Below are 19831 nucleotides of genomic sequence, written 5' to 3'. Positions count from 1 at the left end.
ATATCAACCACAAGTTAGGACTTGGACGAATATAACAATAAATGCTCTCTTTTTTTTTTCAGTTTTGGATTTCAAAAAAAAGGATAAAAGGATGAGGATTTAGAAGTTCTATACTACTCCTAAGAACTCGGGAGACGGTAAAGATTAGGTGAAACCAATCAATGATACTTTGTTTCGCCACACTATGGACAACTAGACAAAGTAGGTGCAATCTTCTAAGGTTGTGCTTGAGATTTTTAGACTACAAATGATACCATCCAATGAACAATATTCATTCAAAGTAGAAGTTAAGCATCCACGATATAAGCTCAATCTAACTTTACACATTGAATAAAAATCATCTATTCAAAGAAAGTATGAGCAATTGTTTCACCAACCTATAATATCAAATCCTTCATTCATTTAACAACTTCGAAATTAAAATACTTTAAGCAAAACTATTCTATGTTGAAGAAGGATATGCATCCATGCAACCACGTGATAATAATAAGGCTTCAAAGCAAACTGCAAATGAACTTATATTATCAAAATAGCTCTAAGCAACAATTTCATAAATCTCTTCACACAACAAAATGAGAGAATAAGAGTTTATATAGAGTTTGAGGAAACAAATGAAAGGCCGAGATCGATCTAAGATCAACGGCTGAGATCAAGACACAACCACCCTAGATAGAGTTTCCCAAACTAACACCAGAGACAAATGCATGCTAGACAAGTGGCATGAGGACCTATCTCCTAGGAAGGCACATTCCTATCCTCGCTAGTGGCAGTGTGTTCAATGAATCTGGACACGATCAGGCCGACCTCCTCCATGGTGACATGTGGCAGCATATTGATCATGTATTCCCATCCGTCCAATTTGTCTGTGCATGCAACAAAAGCAATCTCCCAATCCATCTCTTTCTTCTGGAAGGCATCCCGGATGGACAGGAATTTCGATGCCTTAGTCAAATTCTGCTTTAGGACTAGTCCAATGATGGCGAAGAAAATTTCCTGAGTTCACTGTTTGAGATTTTCCAGCCGCATATAATTTTCTCGTATGGTCTCCTTTTCAAGCAAATCAGCAATTACAAGGAAATTTTGCTTTGTATTTCTTTAAATCTGCTCTTCGGCCTTAATACTATCAGCCTTCACCCTCTCGAGGACTTCGCTTCATGCAACCAATGCCCAATGCCATGCGTTGAAATCGTATGCAGCTCCTGCTGCAATTATCTTTCCATCAATCAATTCTTGTTTAGGAATCCCTTTCAACACTCTAAGGCACGGGATAATTTCGTCTTGAACATCGTGAAGGTCAGCCCATGCTTCTACCATGCTCGCAATTCTGGAGAGCAAAGAGGAAGTTTGTCCATATGTCAACACCAATTTGTCCATGAATGTGGTCACTTCTCTTTTGCTTGCCATCCATTCTTTAGCCTCTCTTGCTGTCACTTTTTCTTCTTCAAAATTTTCAATTGCTTCTCATTAAGGATTCAAAAGTGGAGGAGTTGCTACATCGCCTTGGTTAAGTGGCTTGGTCAAGTGCTAAATGTCTTCCTTTAGGCGCTCAATTTCCTTCTTGTATTCTCTTTTCTTTCGTATCTCTTTTTCCAATCTCGCCTTCATGGAAGTGACTGAATTGTCTAAGTCTTCCACCTCTTGACCCTTTGTAGTTGGTCCCAAGTCGATGGTAGTGATCTCATATTCCTGAGAGTAATATTCTCCTTTGCCTTGTCCACCTTTGGTACAGCAATCTGGACTGTACAACGGCCTTTTTCATCTCTCTGGATTGTGGAAAACTTCTTGGCTGGCTTCTTAAAAGCAAACTTTTCTAATCTAGCTAGGAAATCGACCACGTCATCTTCTTCCTGGACTACTTCCATAAGTACCTTTATCTTCAACCTTTCCTTCAACCAATTAGGAATCGTAGGCTATTCAATGCTTTCTTCCTAATTACTCTCTTCACATGGAATATCCTAACCTCCTCGAAGACTGGAAATCATTCCCTCCTGAAATTAATCGCCCAGAATATCCATTTCATTGTCCGATTCCAATATCTCCGTATCTATAGGAGATGGTGGTTCTTCCTCCTTCTGAATTGAAATCATATTTCCCTCATGGATTGGCGAAGGAATTTTTATTTCAGCAAGTGGTTGATCCTCTATAATCATTAGGCTGTCCAAATTCCTAGATGTAGCAGAATGGGATGGCTCTGATCTCTGCTTCTTTTGAGCAAGTTCCTCATCAACTACTTCCTTCCTTTTTCTTGAATTGATGCTTTCGATTGGCTTGGCACTTTGAGATGCCCCTTCATTGGAAGAGTATGATTCCATGGCGCCCATTAAGTTGTAAGTGAGAGTCACACCCCTTCGCTTCAGCACTTGGACCTATTGGTCAACCCACCATTGTGAATACTTGACAACTGGCCGCATCAAGGTAGTTAGATCTATGAGTTCTAGTTCTGACCACCTTACACGAGGAAGAGGCATGTTCTCATCAAAGCGTGGTTGAGTGTACTTGCCATAATCCTCTAACTAATCCAGCACACAAAAGAGCTCAGTTGTTCTGATCAAGCTTATTGACAATCTAGACCATAGTCTTTCTTGATGTCATACTCGTCTGCAACATTCGCCCAAAAATCCTCCAGATCAACCCTATGTTTGTATTTTTCTCCATTTACTTATCCAATACAATTATGTGGATCGAAATCAGCCCTGGATCGATAAAATGTGAATGGATACCATTGCATTTCCAACCTAACACTCTCAACTGCTTGTGTCATTGGGCAAGATTCCAACATATTGTCGATGAAAAATGGAAAGGAAATGGCTGCTTTCTGCTTTGCTCTTTGCAATCCTTGATACGTTTCCAATTGCCTCAAAACTTCAAGCAAGATCATTCTATTAGTGGGATAGATTGGAAGTTGATAAGGACATCCGGTAAATCCCTGGACTCTTACGTATGTGAACCTTGGAAATTGGATAAACCAAGATCCATGCTTGCTTTTCAGGCTCTTGGCTTCTTCAGTAAGCCTCTGATGGGTTCCTCCTTGCAATGTTCTGGTAACATACATCAAGAATGCATCATTTACCCGCTTGAAGTGGGCCTTCTCGGTAAGTTGCAACAGCGGATAGCAATCATAGGACTTGAATTCATTTTCACCATTGCCTACTATGCCTTTGCAAATCAATCTAGTATATTTGTAGTTTCTTGCCAATAGCTAGACAATGTCGGAGCTCATGTAAAAGGACTTCATCCTTTTCAAATTCTTCAGTTGCTCATTCATGTTGTCGTTGGTTATCCTGGACCAATTGAACATTTTGACTCTAGAGATGATCTCATCGATAAAATAATACATCCATGATTCAAATGGCACACCTTGAGGGCTGCCCATTACTCTATTTAGCAGTAAAATGATATCACCATATTCCTCCTTGAAGTCTGTGCAAAGCAATTTCTTTGGCACTTTCATGAAGTTGGGCCTTGGCTTCTCTAGCCACAACTTATTGACATTCGTCGCGCAGTGCTCAAGCTGGTCTTCATAGAGTCTCCTGGTTTCTTCTTTAGTTTTATAGGAAGTTCGATTGTAATTTGGTATCCCAAATGCTTCCTAGATGGCTAACTCTCCAAGATGAGCCAATACTCTTCCATCTAGTGCAACAATTTCTCTCTCTTGGGAATTGTAGTGTATGGCACATTCAACCATAAGCTCAACACATTCCATAGCTGGTGGAAATCCAGCTGCTTGGATGATGCCATTTCTTGTCATCTGGCGAGCAATAGGTGTTGGCAAAAATCCAACTTGCCCATACATTCTCCTCTTGAAATCTTTAAAGTCCACATGCTTGAGGTTGGCGTCTGTAATGTTTTTCCATTTGGAATTAAATTTTGATTCAAGCTGCAGTCCTTTGCTAGTGAACTTCATATGGGCTTTCCTTGAAGGTGCTCCTTTACTTGTCATCAACCTGTGATAAACATGAAAAAATTCAACATTATTTTTCAAGAAAATTTAAAGTTTTAACTCTGATTTTGGACGTTTTGCTTGAAAACTTCACTTTCAGCTTGTCAAAAGCTAAATTTTTGTGAAAAATCAGACTGAAAATGGAAGAATTTGGCTTAGCACTTAGCAGATTTTGCGAAATAAATGATCAAGATAGAAGAAGAATGAAAGAAATCATTCAAAAATATGGATTTTTGAACTTATGGAATTTACTTTTGACTGATTTTGGCGAAAATCTTCCTTCAACTCAGAAAAATCACTTTATTCTCTAGAAATTATGTCCTGCAACTCAAAAAATTTACTTTATTCTCTGTCCTCCACTCTAAAAATTTATTTTGTCCTCAAAAAAAATTCTCCTTTAAAAATCTCTCTTTCGCAACCTTGAGAGAGAACAAAAAACTTTCTAACTTTAATCTTCAACTTGAGAATGAATTGAAAAGGACAAGTCGAATTGATATAGAGTTGGAAAAGTTCGATTCTTTTAGTAACTCCATGTTTTTCTTTAGATTCGTCAAACTTGGACTTGTTTTATTTCTTCCAAAATGGAAACTTAATCTTCTCTTTGAACAAGTTGGCATGGAATCTTCTAGATTCTTCTTGAGTTTGAAAATTGTTCCAAGTGTTGGATATTTTGAAAATTTCTTCTAAGTGTTGGAAAAATATAAAAATATTCTGAGTGTTGAGTTTACTTTTCCAACTTCAAACTTGTTTAAGCCTTTATCCATGGTGGATTTCATGTGCTTCATGCCATGTTTGTCTATTTCTCTAGCCATTTCTTTTTTCTCCTTGGCGAACTTGATCATCTTCATGCCAATTTTACCTAGGCGGACTTCATAGTTTTCAAGCCATTTGCCATAATGGCATTGCGGACTTCTTCATTGGTTGGCTATTTTTACTTCATGGCATGGCAACTGGACTTGATAGCTTGATTGGACATGGCGGACTTTGTCTTGTCTTGGCCATCCTTTCCATATGCTAGGGTGGAATTTAACCTTCTTGTGCCATGCTACTTCTTAGCGGAGTTGGAGAATGATTGGGCATTTTGGCCTTGGGCGGACTTTACCATTAGTTGGACATTCCTATACCAAGCATGGTGGACTTTGGGAGTCATTGGACATTCCTTGAGGGCAGACTTTACCCTTTGTCGTGCCACTTCCTTTCTAGGTGTTGGGCGGACTTTAAGCTTGATTGGACATGGCAAACTTTAAGTGTTTCCAGCCATCCTTGGGCGGACTTAGCCAACTTCATGCCATCTCCCCTTGGGCGGACTTTGCTAAGCCTTGGACAATCCAAGCTTGGGAGGGCAGACTTGAGCTTTGCTTGGATATTCAACCTTGCTGGAGGATGGCAGACCTTGAGAGTGTTGTGCCATGGCGGACTTGGCACTTACCTCGCAATCTCACCTTTGTCATGGTGAACTTTAACCTTGGCAAGACGTGGTCTTCTTCCATTGGTATCTCCATTCGAACTTGTCTTTGTCACAAACAGTAGATTTTCTTGCTTAACCATTCATGTTTATCTGGAACATCTAGAACAAAACCCCTGTCTAGAGATTTCACCTTGCTTTTTACACTTGAAGACACAAATTTCTTATTATGAAGATGTGATTGTTGTTGCCATGACCAAAGGTACCCAATCCAAGGTAAACTTTCAAAAAAGCAGAATCCCACAAAAATAGGAAGGTGTTAGAATTGACCCTAAGCAGTGTTCAAAGCATGATTTCTCTATTCGGCTCGGATGATTCCTGAAAAACTCTAACTCAAACTCTAAAAAATGAAGGCTTGTGAAATTGCAATGCTAAGACAAAAACCCTAAAAAGCAAACAACTGGGGGTCCCCATTTGTAATGGGGTGATGTGTGAAATAGGTCACAACACAACCCAGCCCATAGACCACCAACTTCAAGTAACAAGGAGAGCCTTCTAGCAATTACCAAACCATAAAATGTCGGTCAAATCAGGTCCTTCATGGTCAAGGAAGCCAAGAACCCACCAAAACAAATAGAATGTGCTTGATGATATGAAAAGATCAATTGAAGATCAAAGCACAATCAAGAAACTGCCAGCTCCAAAAGAAAACGCGTCGAGAAAAAACAATTTACTCCAACATTGTTTATGTGTCTATGTATTTCGTTTTTTTAAATCGGAAGGGGAGAAGAGGGCCCCATACACTTCGCGCTAAAATCATTTTTTAAAATACCATTTTTAAGGGGCCGCAATTTGGAGGAGTTCTATCCTTCAAAGAGAACCAACAATTTATCAACCAACATTTGGAGGAGTTCTATCCTACAAAGAAAAGATGAAACCTCCTAAGAAACTTAAATTCCACTCAAAAGAGTGGAAAAGTCCAATACGAGGCTGGAGGATCCATTGAAGGGCATACCTAGTTTCAAAACATAGCAGCTTCCTCCCACTCCATAGTCAACTGTATGCCATTATCAACTGAATCGCAAGCTTCCACTCATAGTTTTTCAGCTTCCTCCCACTCCATTGTCAATTGTATGCCATCATCAACTGAATCACAAGCTTCCATTCATAGTTTGACAGCTTCCATTTTCCTCCCTTTCTGGTTACCTGAAATACCACAACGATTTGAACTTTCCACATTTGGACTGGGAGATGATTAAGCTATTAGAGGATAGTTGATATTCTTCATTCTCAAGGGAGCCATTCATTTCCAGCTTTGACTTTTCAGTGAGATCTTGGAGAAAATATGCATCTTCCTCTAAGAGCTGCTCCATAGGACGTTGAAAATCTTCATCAATCCCAGCAATCTGAGTTGTGCATGGTTGAGCCTCATCATCTAGAATTTGGAATTTATTGCAAGCCAAAGCAGCCACTATATTGTTCAAATCTGCTAAAGAGATGAGCAGCTCTCCAAGCCCACTGACATGGTCTAGGAGTTGAGAAGGCAAAGACTTCAGTTGCTCAAAAAACTAACCATGGTTGTGCCAGACAAAGGCCTTGTCTAGATTGCTTACTTTCCTCATCCATTTTTGCAGACAGATAGACTGCTGACCAAGGAGAATTTTAAAAGGATAGCCCACAAATTTATGTTCACTCATATTGCACCCAAAGAATATGTACAACAAACTTCAAAGTTTAAATATTAGATCCTAATGCCCTGCAAAGAGTGAATCTGAATAGAATGGAAAATTTGTTTGGAGATGTAAACCCATGCACAAATCCTCACAAATCTGCACTTAGGGCTGATCTGCTCATTGATTTTCACAAATTCACACACCTGGTCAATCAAATTTTTAATTAATCCAGGTTCTTTTGTGATCAGAGAAAGGCTATACATATGCAGGCATATCAGAATCCTAGAAAGGGAGAACCTCTACATCGAAAAAAAGGGGACCAAGGAGCCATGAACATTAAAACCTTTCTAAAGAAAACAAGGACCATTTTGTTGCACAAAAGCACGGTCTTCAACAGAAAGGAACTAGAGGAAGAGGTCATGTTCTTAAATAAAACAAAAGTTGCCAACAAATTGCTCCATGTAATTTTAGTCCAAGAATCAATCATGTCATAGTGAGGTCACTTCCCTAAACATCTAAAACAAAGACCTGCTGCCCATATTGTCTGCTGTGTCCTCAATATTGCCACCATGGACATGGAAATCAACAGGTTCATGACTGCCAAACATACCGTGGCATCAAAGTTAGATAGACCACCCAAAGGATCAGGCAATAATGGCACAGCCAGGGTTCTAGAGATCAGTAAAGGAGATGTTAGGTTACCTTCTAAAATCTATTAAATCCAAAAGTTGGCACAACCGTAAAAGGGATTAGAAATCTTCTTGCATTTCTTAAAAATGAAGAGGACATCCAAGCTACCAATTGTGGAGATGCAACTACAAGGGCAAGCTCTTTTTTGCAAAAAGAAATCCCTTCCGAAAAGGAGTAGAGAGCTCACTGCATGCCTCAGGCTAGGTGCCCTTCTTCCAACCAGAACGTGCCGTTCTTCCAACCAGAACACTTAAGTAGCCCAAAATCCTTCACGCCATCTCACTCCACTCCTGGTTTCAAGTTCTACCATACCCACTCCATTATCTGCTCTCACCTGCCTTGTTGCATGTAATGTCCCCTTCTCAGTGATGTCCATTCAGTGGTCCATTGGCCTATTCTGGAGACCCATAGGCTATTTGGAAAGGAGAATTAGGGTTTCCAACTTCTGTGGAGTTCTGCATGAGCTTTTTAGGGTTTGTCAGGAGGGAATTCTTCAGTTCTGCTTATGGTTTCCTTTTGTGTTTTCCATGAACTCTAGGGTGGCATAACATGCATGTGATTCTTTGGTGAAGTGAGAACTTACTATTTTTAGTAAGTTAGGGTTTGACTGTTTGGATGATGCAGTTCTACTGAGCTTTCCAAGCCCTTTCTCTGGGTGCGAAGATCATGTTTTTCGGAGTAGTATTCCTTGACTTACTATTTTTAGTAAGTAGCTATGTTGAGCATTTCTATTTTTAGCAGTCTCAGTCAAGGTCCTGATTCAGCACATTTTTGTGGTCTTCATCGCACAGCTTCATCCTTGATTTTGGCAATAATCAATATTTTTGATGAAGATACTTTTTAATATATTAATACCTAAGGCATGAGGTTTTAATATTTAACTGATTTTGATGGACAACTTAGGAAAAAGGGCAATATTATTTTATCCTAAGTTTCATATTTTTCCTAAGTCAGGTGGGCGCCTATTGTGACCATTTCACACATCGCCCCATTAAAATGGGGACCCCCTCTTTTTGCTTCTGTTTTGCCTGTTCTTCTCTCTGCTTTTAGGGTTTTGAGTGAGTGAGTTGTCTAGGCTAGGGCTAAGCCTTAGAGGTTTCTTTTGGATATTTTTTCAAGCCGAGTCCAGTCAAATTTTGAAAGTTATTAAGCGTCCTTCCAAAGGTTGATTATTGAAGTAAGATGAGTCTGTCAGGAAGTCAGATATGTCTCAGGTTAGGTCTAGATTCGGGAATTTTTTGGGGTACAGTTCAAATTTTGTCTAAGTGTTAGCATTTTGAAGATGAAATTGTACATTTTTGCCTAGGTAAATTTTGATCAAATTTTGGAGGCAAGATGATACCTGAAACAACAAAAGTGCTCCTGTCCTTCACTGGAGGCCCAGGGCAAATTTCATTCTAAGTGCAATTTCTTGTTTTGCGAGGGCTTGCTAACTGATTCCTGGCCTTGAAGATGACCTAACTCTGCCTCGTGAAATGATTGGAGACCTAATTTTTGAATATTTTAGCTAGAAAGGACAAAAGCGCTCCTATCCCTCACCAAGGGACCAGAGCACAAATGTTATTTTATGCATATTTGTCACTGACTTTTCTATTTTGTTTTGTGCAGGGTCTTCCGGAATGATAAATTGGACATGACTTGATACTTTTGAAGATTTTGAAGGCACAAAAATGGTGAATTTTGAAGGTTAAAGGAAAAAGTGCTCCTATCCCTCTCCAAGGGACCAAGGACAAGTGCTCCCGTCCCTCACTGAGGGACCAGGGCGAAAAGACTTATTTGAGCCATTCCTGGCCTTGTTTGGCTAAATTGAGACATCAAAGGCATGGTGAAGGACGAAATGAACATTATAGAGCATCCAGACTTGATTGAAAACAAAGAAATGATGAAGTTTTTGCCTAGAAGGTCAAAAGTGCTCCCGTCCCTCACCGAAGGACCAGAGCACTTTTCTTTATATGCACAATTTTAGACCTCTTTTGGACATTAACTTCTACTCATAGCATGAAGTAAGATGAAATCTTCCCTAGAAAACGAATTTCGAGGTGAAAAGTGAGACAATTTGGCTTAGAACGCAAAAAGTGCTCCCATCCCTCACTGAAGGACCAGAGCACTGAATTTCAAATTTGCACTGTCTTTGCAAGGTTAAGGTGATTTTATGATTTGAAGAGGTTAAGGGAAGCATGTTTTGTCCATTGAATATAATTTAAGCGGATCACAAAGGAGTAAATCAACCCAAATGACAAAAAGTGCTCCCGTCCCTCACTGAAGGACCATGCCACTTTTTCAAGTTTCTCTTCTTTGTTTGATATTTTATGGCAAAACTTGACTTGGATGGAAAGACGAAGGATGTTTTATGCCTTGGATGCAATTGAGAGATTTAAAGAACAGAAAAGTATGCCAAGATGTAAAAAGTGCTCCCATCCCTCTCCAAGGGACCAAAGCGATTTTCAAAAGTGCTCCCGTCCCTCACTGAAGGACCAGAGCGCTTTTCTAAAAATACAAATTTCTTGCAAAGGCAAGGCAAGTTGCGTGATTGAAATGAATGAAAGAAGGCAAGATTCATCCATTGAAGATAATTTGGAAGACTAGCAAAGGACGAATTGGCTTGGAATTGCAAAAGTGCTCCCGTCCCTCTCCAAGGGACCAGAGCGATTTTCAAAAGTGCTCCTGTCCCTCTCCAAGGGACCAGAGCACTTAATATGTTATCTTGCCTTTCTCACCAATTTTGGACAAATTGAGACCAAGGCGCAGGTTTGAAAAAGTGTTTAAAATGCCTTGAAGTGGAATTGAGATGCGAGAGTTGCAAATTTTGACGACAACTGGCAAAAGTGCTCCCGTCCCTCACCAAGGGACCAGAGCGCTTTTTCCAAATATGACCATTTACCTTGCATTTTGAAATGATATTTTTATTACCAAGGCTCAAGATGGTGTGAAATGTGATATTCTACGCCTTGAGGGTAAATTGAAGATTAATGTGATCAAGAATTCATGCAATGGACTCAAAAGTGCTCCTGTCCCTCACTGAAGGACCAGAGCGCTTTTTTTGAAAATAATAAATTCCCTCCGAGATTATGCTAAGGCAAAGTTGAATGAGATGGGAAGGATCTTCTAAAACATGGTGAACAAAGGTTTGACTTCGAAAAATTGAGAATCCTAGCCTAAAAATGAAAAAGTGATCCCGTCCCTCTCCAAGGGACCAGAGCGCTTAACATGTGCATTCTTTATTTTGCAATATCCCAACGTTAACATCCTCCAAATCGCATGAAATGCCAAAATCATCAACTTCGAAATATTTGAAAAAAGAATTAATTAAATTGGCATTTAATAAAAGCGCATAGCATTTAATAAATTAATTTTGAGCCTCCAAAAAATCGATTTTTTATTTAAAATTAATGTTTGTGAAATTAAAATTAAAAAAGAGAGCGCTTGAGGTATCATTTTTATTATTTTATTAAGTCGGCCTCTTCCTTTTTTTAATTTTATTTATTTTTTGGCCTATTTTCATCAAGTCGGCCTATAGGGAAATGAAATGGTGAACACCCTATATAATGGAGGTGCTTTGAGCAAATTTAATCAATCATTCACTCATTATTTCAAATGCGATTTGAGGAGCAAGGAAGGAGGTGCGAAATCTGGTCTAGTTGGAGCGAATTATCCTAAGTGTTGAAGACTAAAGGTGGTGGAATTGATGCTTGAGAAGACTAAAGGAGGCGCATTTTGCTAAAGGAAGGACTTCGATCTACATTTCGCTTAGCAAATTCACCTTATTTTTGCATCATTTTTTTAGAATTAATTCTCAAGTGGAGGTATGGCGAGATCATCCTAGTCCCAATGTTGAAGTTTTAAGTTTTGAACTTTAAGTTTTTGAAAATTGCGTAGTTAATTAGGAAATGATAACTCAAGATTTATCATGAAGTTTCCTAATTAAAATCTTAAATCTTCCTTTCTACTCTATATTTCTACGTTGCAAAATATATTACTCATTATGAAATGTTGTGTAGGTGTCAAGATGGCGACCCCAAAGGCAGGAGCATCCACTAGTCGTCCAGCTCTCATGAAGGAAGATCAGAGGAATGAAGAATTGGAGACCAGGATCGTGTCAAAGTGGAGCAACATTGGAGATACCAACTTGGGAAACTTCAATGTGAAGAAGTTTCGAGAGGTCCCTTACATTGGAAAGCCATCACCTGTCGCAAAGAGAATAATTGAAAGTGGCATCATCAAGGCGGTCGGTTTTCCTCCAGCAGTCCAGTGCCATGAGCTAATGATCGAGTGTGCTCGCCATTATGACCCACAATCAAGATCGATCGTGTCTAAGGAAGGGAGCACTTTGGCTTACCTTTTAGAGGAGGCTATAAGTGAGGCTCTCCATCTTCCAAAGCATAAAGATATGATTTACAAAAGCTTAGAAGGAGCCAAGTCCATGTATGAAGATAATCCAGACTCTTGCTTGAACATCATCAATAAGAGTTGGTTACTCAAAAGTCGTCCTCGCCTGAGCAAGATTCCCAACACACCACATAGGATCGACTTCCAGGAGGAGTACAAAGATTTGATAACTTTGCTCAATCGAGTTACAGGGGCTCCTCAAGCCTTCTATTTTGAGAAGTGGATGTTCTACTTCATCCAAGTGATAGTTCAAGGAAAAGGAATGATTCATTGGGCTAGAATTATTAGCCATTGCTTGGACGTGCAGATAAGGAGACTAAAGCCTACCAAGTCATTCCACATGAGCTCATACATCATATATGCCTTGATCAGGAGTTTCGAATATGCAGGACTACCTCACAGAGGAGTGATCGGAAGAGGACCCGGGGAAGTCAGAGTTTGTGATTCTTATGTTCATTTGCATCATCCACTAGAAAGTGACTACAAGTTAGTCAATGATACCTTCACGATGAACATTACCAGGATATTGCAAGGCGGGATTCACAACCGACTATCTCAAGATGCACAAGAACTTATAAAGAGGTACGGTGCTTGGTTCATCCAGCTTCAAAAGTTTACATATATCAGAGTTCATGGGTGTCCTTCACCCCCCTACATGTTGCCGAGGTATCCGACAGACAAGATAGTGCTACTCGAGGTCACTAGGCAGTTGGCAGACTATGCGAAGGCATTTAGACACAGACATAGAAATGGAGCTCCCGTGCCCATCATATTGGGGAATTCAGTTGAGGTATGTCCTAATGCTCTAGCCTTAGATGATGCAGAGAGGGAGTTGGCTTCATATTCATTCACGTTCTTTGCCTCAAGGGAGAATTTTGATCCTTATGGGTATATAGAAGAGGCATATGGTAGGAAGTACAAGCACGAATTTCAGGTAGAAGACTTTTGGATGAATCTCTCAAGTGATTTAGAAGTGAAATGAAAGATGCATTCCAAATTGCCTTTAGATTTCATCAGGAAATGTAAAGTTTACATAGTGGCCGATCAAGCTCAGGAGATGTTATGATAGAGAAGACAAGGTAGTGAAGATAGATTAGAACGAGCCTGAGATTACAGACTTGAGAGCTTTGTTGGCTCCAGTTTTGTCATGTACTCGCAGATGGGTGGATGTACAACATCAAAAGTTAAGAGAACAGAACGTACCAATGACTTATACTTTGGAGGAAAGACCAGAAGAAGGAGGAGCAAGCGCGAGTGAAGACAATTCTCATCCTAGAGGCGCGAAGAGGAAAGAAAGACCTGAGAAAAGGGAACCCTCCAAGAAGAAGCAAGAGGCTAATCGAGATCGCTCATCACGTACATCATCTCGACATGAGAAAAGGACAAGTCAAGTTGAAGGACAAGAGATGACGATGCCTGAGGTGGATGAATCTATGGAGTCAATAGTACAAAATGATAGACCTGAAAAAGGGAAGGCACTTCAGCATTCGTCAAGTTGATCTCCCCAAGTCAATGAGCTACATGAAGACAAGAATGATGATGAAGTGACATCTCCTCTCCGAGAAGAGGAACCATTGCCTAAAGAGATACAAGTTAGAGAGACGAGATCTGCCATTCCATATTGGTTGAAGGAGAGACTAACAAGGGTGATTGTGATCGAGGATGAAGATAATGTGATTGACTTAGAGAGCCTTGTAGGAAATTCTCAGGAAGTAACGGAGAAGAAGAAGGCCACCAAGATGTCCAAGATGATCAGAGATGAGACAGGGTCCAGGAAGTTGCAGATAGCTACACCGGCAGTGGACAAGTATGAAGGTGAAATCCTTGCAAAAGAGTACGATATAGAAACATTTGAGCTTGGTCCACTCACTGTTGAGCAGGCACTGGATGAGGCAACCGATTCGTTTGAAGTACTTAAAGACAAGCTTAAGGAAGAAATGGAAAAGAATAGAAAGCTTGAGAGAGAGAGAGGTGCTTGGAGAGGCTACTTTAGCCATCTCAATCAGCCCTTGGGACGCCAGGATCCAGCAGTGTCTCCTGTGCAAGCACTTCCCCTTGAATCAGTTGGCGAGGCAGAGAGAGTCAAGAGCTTAGTTCAGCTTATGAGCTCTTGGATTGACAAATCCCACACAGTAGCCGTTGAATTTGCAACAAGGATGATGCAGACAATCCACCGAGCTATCCAGGTCCTTGAGATCATCCACAACCTAATGATAACCGTAGCCGCTTTTGCCCACACCAGAGATGTTATCATTCCTGTTCTACAAGTAATCAGGCAAACACCAAGGAAGATCCTAGCACAAGAAAAGATAATGGATGGAGGAGCTCATAATTTACTCCAGTGGTCAACTCTACTCCAGATGAAGGAGGTTCTTTTCGAAGACATCAACACCAAATGCAATCAAGTTGAAGGTGTCATCCATCCAATTCAGGATAGGGTGTTTGAGGTGTTATGTACTATTCTTGGCAGGAGGATCGAAGTTGAGACAGATGTGGATCTTCAAGAGTTGGAAGAAAGAGTCAAGGTCATCTTTTGCAAGAATGAGAATATCATCACAGATGAGCAGCGAGATCTAATGTTTACTACTATGCTCCTGATTGAGAAGACCAAAGAACTCGAACCTGGATGGGAAGCTGCTCTTCTCAAGGCCTTTGATCAGGTTATCCACTTGGAGGAACGAATGAGGAATCTTCCCGAGATTCCTATTGCTGAGATTGAGGGAATTGTGTCCAGATTCATTGCATATGCTAAGAAAGAGCATTGGAAAGGGAATAAGGTTCTAGAAGAGAGGTTGTTGTAGATGATGTGGCACCTTAATTATCATTGGTCTATGTTTCCTAGATTTTTGTGCCAATTAAATATTTGGCTATGCATTTAATATTGTTCAATAAAAGGGGAACTTTTTGTAACAAACCCTAATTAGGGTTTAGGTGTCAAAATCTCAGCCGTTGATCTTCTTTTGATCTGGGCCATTTATTGTAATTGAGGATGCTATATATACCCTCACTCATTTTCATTTTGTCAATTAGATATTAGAGATTGGATAGTTAGAAGTTAGAAGATTAGAGCTTTTGGAGAGAAGAAAGTTATTTTGTAGCAAGATTGAGCATTGAAGAAAGAATTTCAAGCAATTGTTGTCTATTTTGGCTTTGAGATCAATAAAATATTGAAGTTATGGTGTTTTATTGCAATTCTTGTGGCTATTTTCATGGTTGTTTGCTTTCTTGAATCATTCTCGATCGAAGTAGTATTTAAATTTGAAGGACTAAGTGTTGGGCTTGATCTTTGGTGAGATTCACGTTCCAAACCACTAGCTTCTTACTGATTGTAAGGACGCCTTGTGTGGTCAACTGGAGATATTTGGATTGCTTGAACCTTCAATCATTATTGAACTATTGATATGTATCTTTATGATAGTATCTATAATTCTTGATGATTTGAAAATCATTAAACACCTTAGAAGATCGCATCAATTTCAGTAAAGTTGTAATTGCTTGGCAATACTGAGATTGGTAGAATCTTACCAAGTCTAGCCTACATTGAGTCATTCTTAGGATTAGATTAGAATCCATCTCTTGCAAACCCTGTCTTTTGATCTTTTTTGAGAACTTCTTAGTTTTGGGAAAATTTTGTTCCTGTAGCTCAAAAACGTAAGGCCCCTTGATGAAACAGCATTCACAACGACCACTGGTGCTTATCCACACGTAGAGACCCTACATCAAAGAACCTTGGAGTCATCCTGATTGATCCTTTTTTGCGACATCTTCAGCAATCAGAGGCTTTATTCAAGAGAGGATAAGGTACCTTTGGGTATTTTATTCTGTGTTTGATAGTGTACAAAATACACGTCAACAGCGCCCAAATTTCATGTTATTGATGCTTTGTAATGTTATTATTTTATAACATATTGACAGCTTAAAAAGTTCACCCAAGAGTCTTGGAGTGGGCGCCAAGTCTAGGAAATGACATGAAATGAAATTGGAGCAAATGAAAGGTAATTTGAATGATCCCATATTGGAGGGAAATGCAGTTCGATTTGAGGAGAAAGCTATAAGTATGTGCCTTGGGCTTTCATTTTGGTTATCTTATGAAATTGCATCATTATGTTGTCGGTTTGGCAATTGAACTTGAAGCTTTGGAGCGAGGCTCCCTAGTATTGCCAATTTTGTACTTGAGACATAGTACCTAGCTGAGTGGTGTATCCTTGGTGAATTTTTCAGTGTGTAATCTCAGTTTTTCAGTGTGTGTTGTGTTTTCTGGAGTTGCTGGTTTGGTGTGGCTGAAGCGAAGATTTGCTCGTATCTCCTTGCCTGTGCGATCCATCATTTTGGGTATCGACTCTTTGGAAGCGTACTGGGAAGGCGACCATTCTTCTAACTTGGCGCGGTATTTGGTGTGGATTCTGATTTTTTGGAGCAGATCAAACTTTCTGCTGTACTGCCCCCTTTCCTTGCTGCCTTGGGATGTGTGCAGCTGCTTTCCACTCTCTAGAGTTGCAGATTTGAGGTTCTATTTTGGTCGCCTATGTTATATCTATCATTTTCTTTTGATATGATGCAATTCCGATGGGTTTTGGGACAGTTATGAATAATTTAGTGAAATTGGGAATGGCTGGTCTGCCTGTTATTGATGCTCAGAATTAGGGACAGCAGTAGCAGTTTCTTTCAGTGTGTTGGATTTGGTGTTTTATCAGTTTGGACAACATTACTTCTCTATTCTATCTTTCTATTTCTATATTGTAAGGTTAAGTAGTAGTACTACTAACCATTTCTGAAGTGTTACTTGCCCACTGCTTAAGTGGAAGAGGCTGGCTTAGCCGCCTTCTTGCTTTGTAATTCAGTTTTGAAGTTTTGTCCTCCCACTAAGTTAGTGGTTGAGTGATTTTATGTTCGTAATAGTCCTCCCGCTGAATAAGTGGTCGAGTTGAGCTTTTGTTGTGATTTAGTCCTCCCGCTAGAACATTGCGGTTGAGTGATTTGTGTCTTGGTGTGTTGTTCTCTTGGCTAGTTTAAGCTTCTTGTTTACCCGCTGGATAAGCGAAAGGGGCTGGCTTGCCGCCCATTATTGTATTCAGCTTTCAGTTGGTTTATGGTGCTAACGATCCCTGGAACACCGCATCCTCTCACCCTCCCAGATTGGGCTCTTGGTGAACAAAAGGTGGAAAGGGTTCCTTTCAGTTATTCTGGATTATTTCTCTAACCTTAATGGGTTACTGTGTTTGCTTTGTAAATCTTATAGTAAAATCCAAAAAAAAATTATTGGGGATATTACATTGCATTCACTCACCATTGCCCTTCTATCAATATATAAATACATACACATTCATATATGTACATGTATTATGGTTCACCCTTATTTGATCCAAGTTCCCATTTTCCATTATATCCTCCAAACATCTATATTTAATGGTAAACCATAAAAGATCTTTCCTTAAGAAATACATAAATCTTCATCATAAATTTTAATTATTTATATACCCTTCAGAATTTGATATTAGAGAATAACTACTATTGATTTAAACCTTCACAAGTTATAAGTTCCTAGCAATAAATTCTTATATTCCATCCAAACAAATATTGAATAAAAAATGTAGCACTGCGCTTTTATTATTGATTCAGGGAAAACTCTTTGACAATGGACTAAGGTACACAACAGACTTTTATTAGTTCCTGCTCAGTCGAGGAAGGATGCCCTACACACAGCAAATCTATGCCAGTGACAATGGGGAGTAAATGATGTGAATGTCATTGGCAAACAGAATGACATCATATATGGCATCATTTAGTTCAAAAAGAAATCTTAAAAGGCATTTTCTAAGCAGGTTCGACTTGGGTACCTGACAAATCTTCTAGGTTTGCCACAGATTCACTTGAGTTTGTCTGGGGGAACCCACAGTCTAATTTGCACACCTTGGTAGAATCCCCTCACAAATTGGCCTAATCCAGACTGGGTATTAAAAAAAGACCCAAATCCAGGCAATGAATGGGATGAATAGGCAACTTAGAATAAAACAGATCCACATGTGGATGGGATCAGTGAGATGGTGTTCCCCTGTTGCAAATTACAACCAGAGCATCTCAGTCCCCTTACTCTCAATCTTTATGGACTGGATTTCTCTTTACTTAATACCTCACACATGAGCACACCAATTTTTATGGGAAAAGCCTCCAAAAGACTGCTTTTCACTACAAAAAAACAAAAAAACACTTCTTTTTTATAAAATCCCATCCTCTTTTTGTCTATAATAATTCTCATCTCAAAACTTATCCAAGAAGGGAGTGTCAGTAAGTCCTTCAGGACTCAAGCAATGAAGAGCAACAAGATGGATTTTTAAAGATAAACTGCGGCGGCACCTTCAAGAACTGCTATATGGAGAGTAACCGTTGGATATTTTAATGTGATGATGATGCATTCTATACCTTCTGATATTTTGAAGTACCAATCATAAGATAGTTTAGGACAGCCCATTTTCATGGTCTAAAAACAGTCCTAACTGGAAGCATTCAAAATTTAGAAGTCGAACATGACTCAATGAATATAATTGAAGCCTTAATGAAAAAGAGATGTAGGGGGTAGAAAAGAATTTTATTACGTTTAAAGCATGTGAAATTATTTCTAACAGATTTGAAATTGAAATATATGAATACAGATTTAGTATAATTAAGATGAGAAATGTGGTATCTTGGTGATTTCCCCCAAGTTGACATGTGCTTAGAAACTCGTACAAATTATATAAGCAACAATCCCAAAGATGTAAAACTGATAAAAACATTCAATTCTAGTACAATCTCTATAAGATCAAAACCTTATACATAGCTCCTTTTGCTGAGATCTTTAATTTTTTTACTCTTCCATGGAATAGTTCGTAATTATTTCCAGATACTAACACCTCCAACTCCCTACAACGTTCAAGCTGCAGTCATAAAGAAAATGGCATGTTAGTATGATTCCATAGGCTGCCAATAAAGCATTAGGCATGATACAATAGAACTTCGGCTCATTTTGTATTCTCCCTCTTCCCCCTCTATCTGCCACTCACCCCCTCCCCCATACATGCATGGAGGCAAAGATGCATATGTAAAAATAAAAACAGGCATGAATTAGGTGAGCAGATAAAAATGCATACAATCTATTAAAAATTTATAAAGACCCTCTCTTCAGCCAAGATGAGTTGCATAGGGGAACAAAAATCAGTCCAAACAAGGAACAAAGATTAAAATAAGGGATTATGATAAAAGACAAGGAATTAAATATTCGATCTATAGATTAGGAAAGCAAGTGATTTGGTAAGAGTTATGCTCACAAAGTGAGAAGCAACTGGAAAATCAATCTGGTGGAACTACATCAAGAAAACATTGAATTAAAAGCAATAATAAAACAAACGAACTAAAAATAATACAAAATTATCTGCAAACAAAGACCAGCTAACCTCCTTCCATTTGATTATAGCTTTTCTTGTTTAAAAGTTCTGAACATAACATCCATAGATCCATAGCAACTGAGAAGGCATAGTGAACAGTTACTCTATTCATGATCTAAAAATAAGCTATACATATTATTCTAACACGCGTAAAACAATCTTAACAAATGTTACGATGTCTAAAGGACTACATTCCCATTTCCAACTAAGAAGAAATGGCACCATCCATAGCAACCAATGAAAGAAATAGATTAGGAAAGCCCACAATTGTGTTATGTGGGTCCGCATAGAATTTAAGAGGCATTAAAAGTTTGTG

The 19831-nt window shown here is 39.2% G+C and overlaps 1 protein-coding gene across 2 annotated transcripts in view; it reads right to left on the bottom strand.

The window, feature by feature from the left end:
• LOC131069303 (uncharacterized) overlaps window positions 1-19831 on the bottom strand; it is a 48265-nt gene that overhangs the window by 13165 nt on the left and 15269 nt on the right. Inside the window, exon 3 of one of the 2 annotated variants that reach the window (XM_058004664.2) lies at window positions 18901-19008. The exons of the other annotated variant lie outside the window; for it this stretch is intronic. Coding sequence (XP_057860647.1) covers window positions 18901-19008 — 108 coding nt within the window. The remainder of the gene's footprint in view (window positions 1-18900; window positions 19009-19831) is intronic. 2 annotated transcript variants of the gene reach the window in all.

This window comes from Cryptomeria japonica, chromosome 8 (genome assembly GCF_030272615.1).
Source record: "Cryptomeria japonica chromosome 8, Sugi_1.0, whole genome shotgun sequence".
Taxonomy (NCBI): domain Eukaryota; kingdom Viridiplantae; phylum Streptophyta; class Pinopsida; order Cupressales; family Cupressaceae; genus Cryptomeria; species Cryptomeria japonica.
This window is presented reverse-complemented; position numbering and strand designations above follow the sequence as displayed.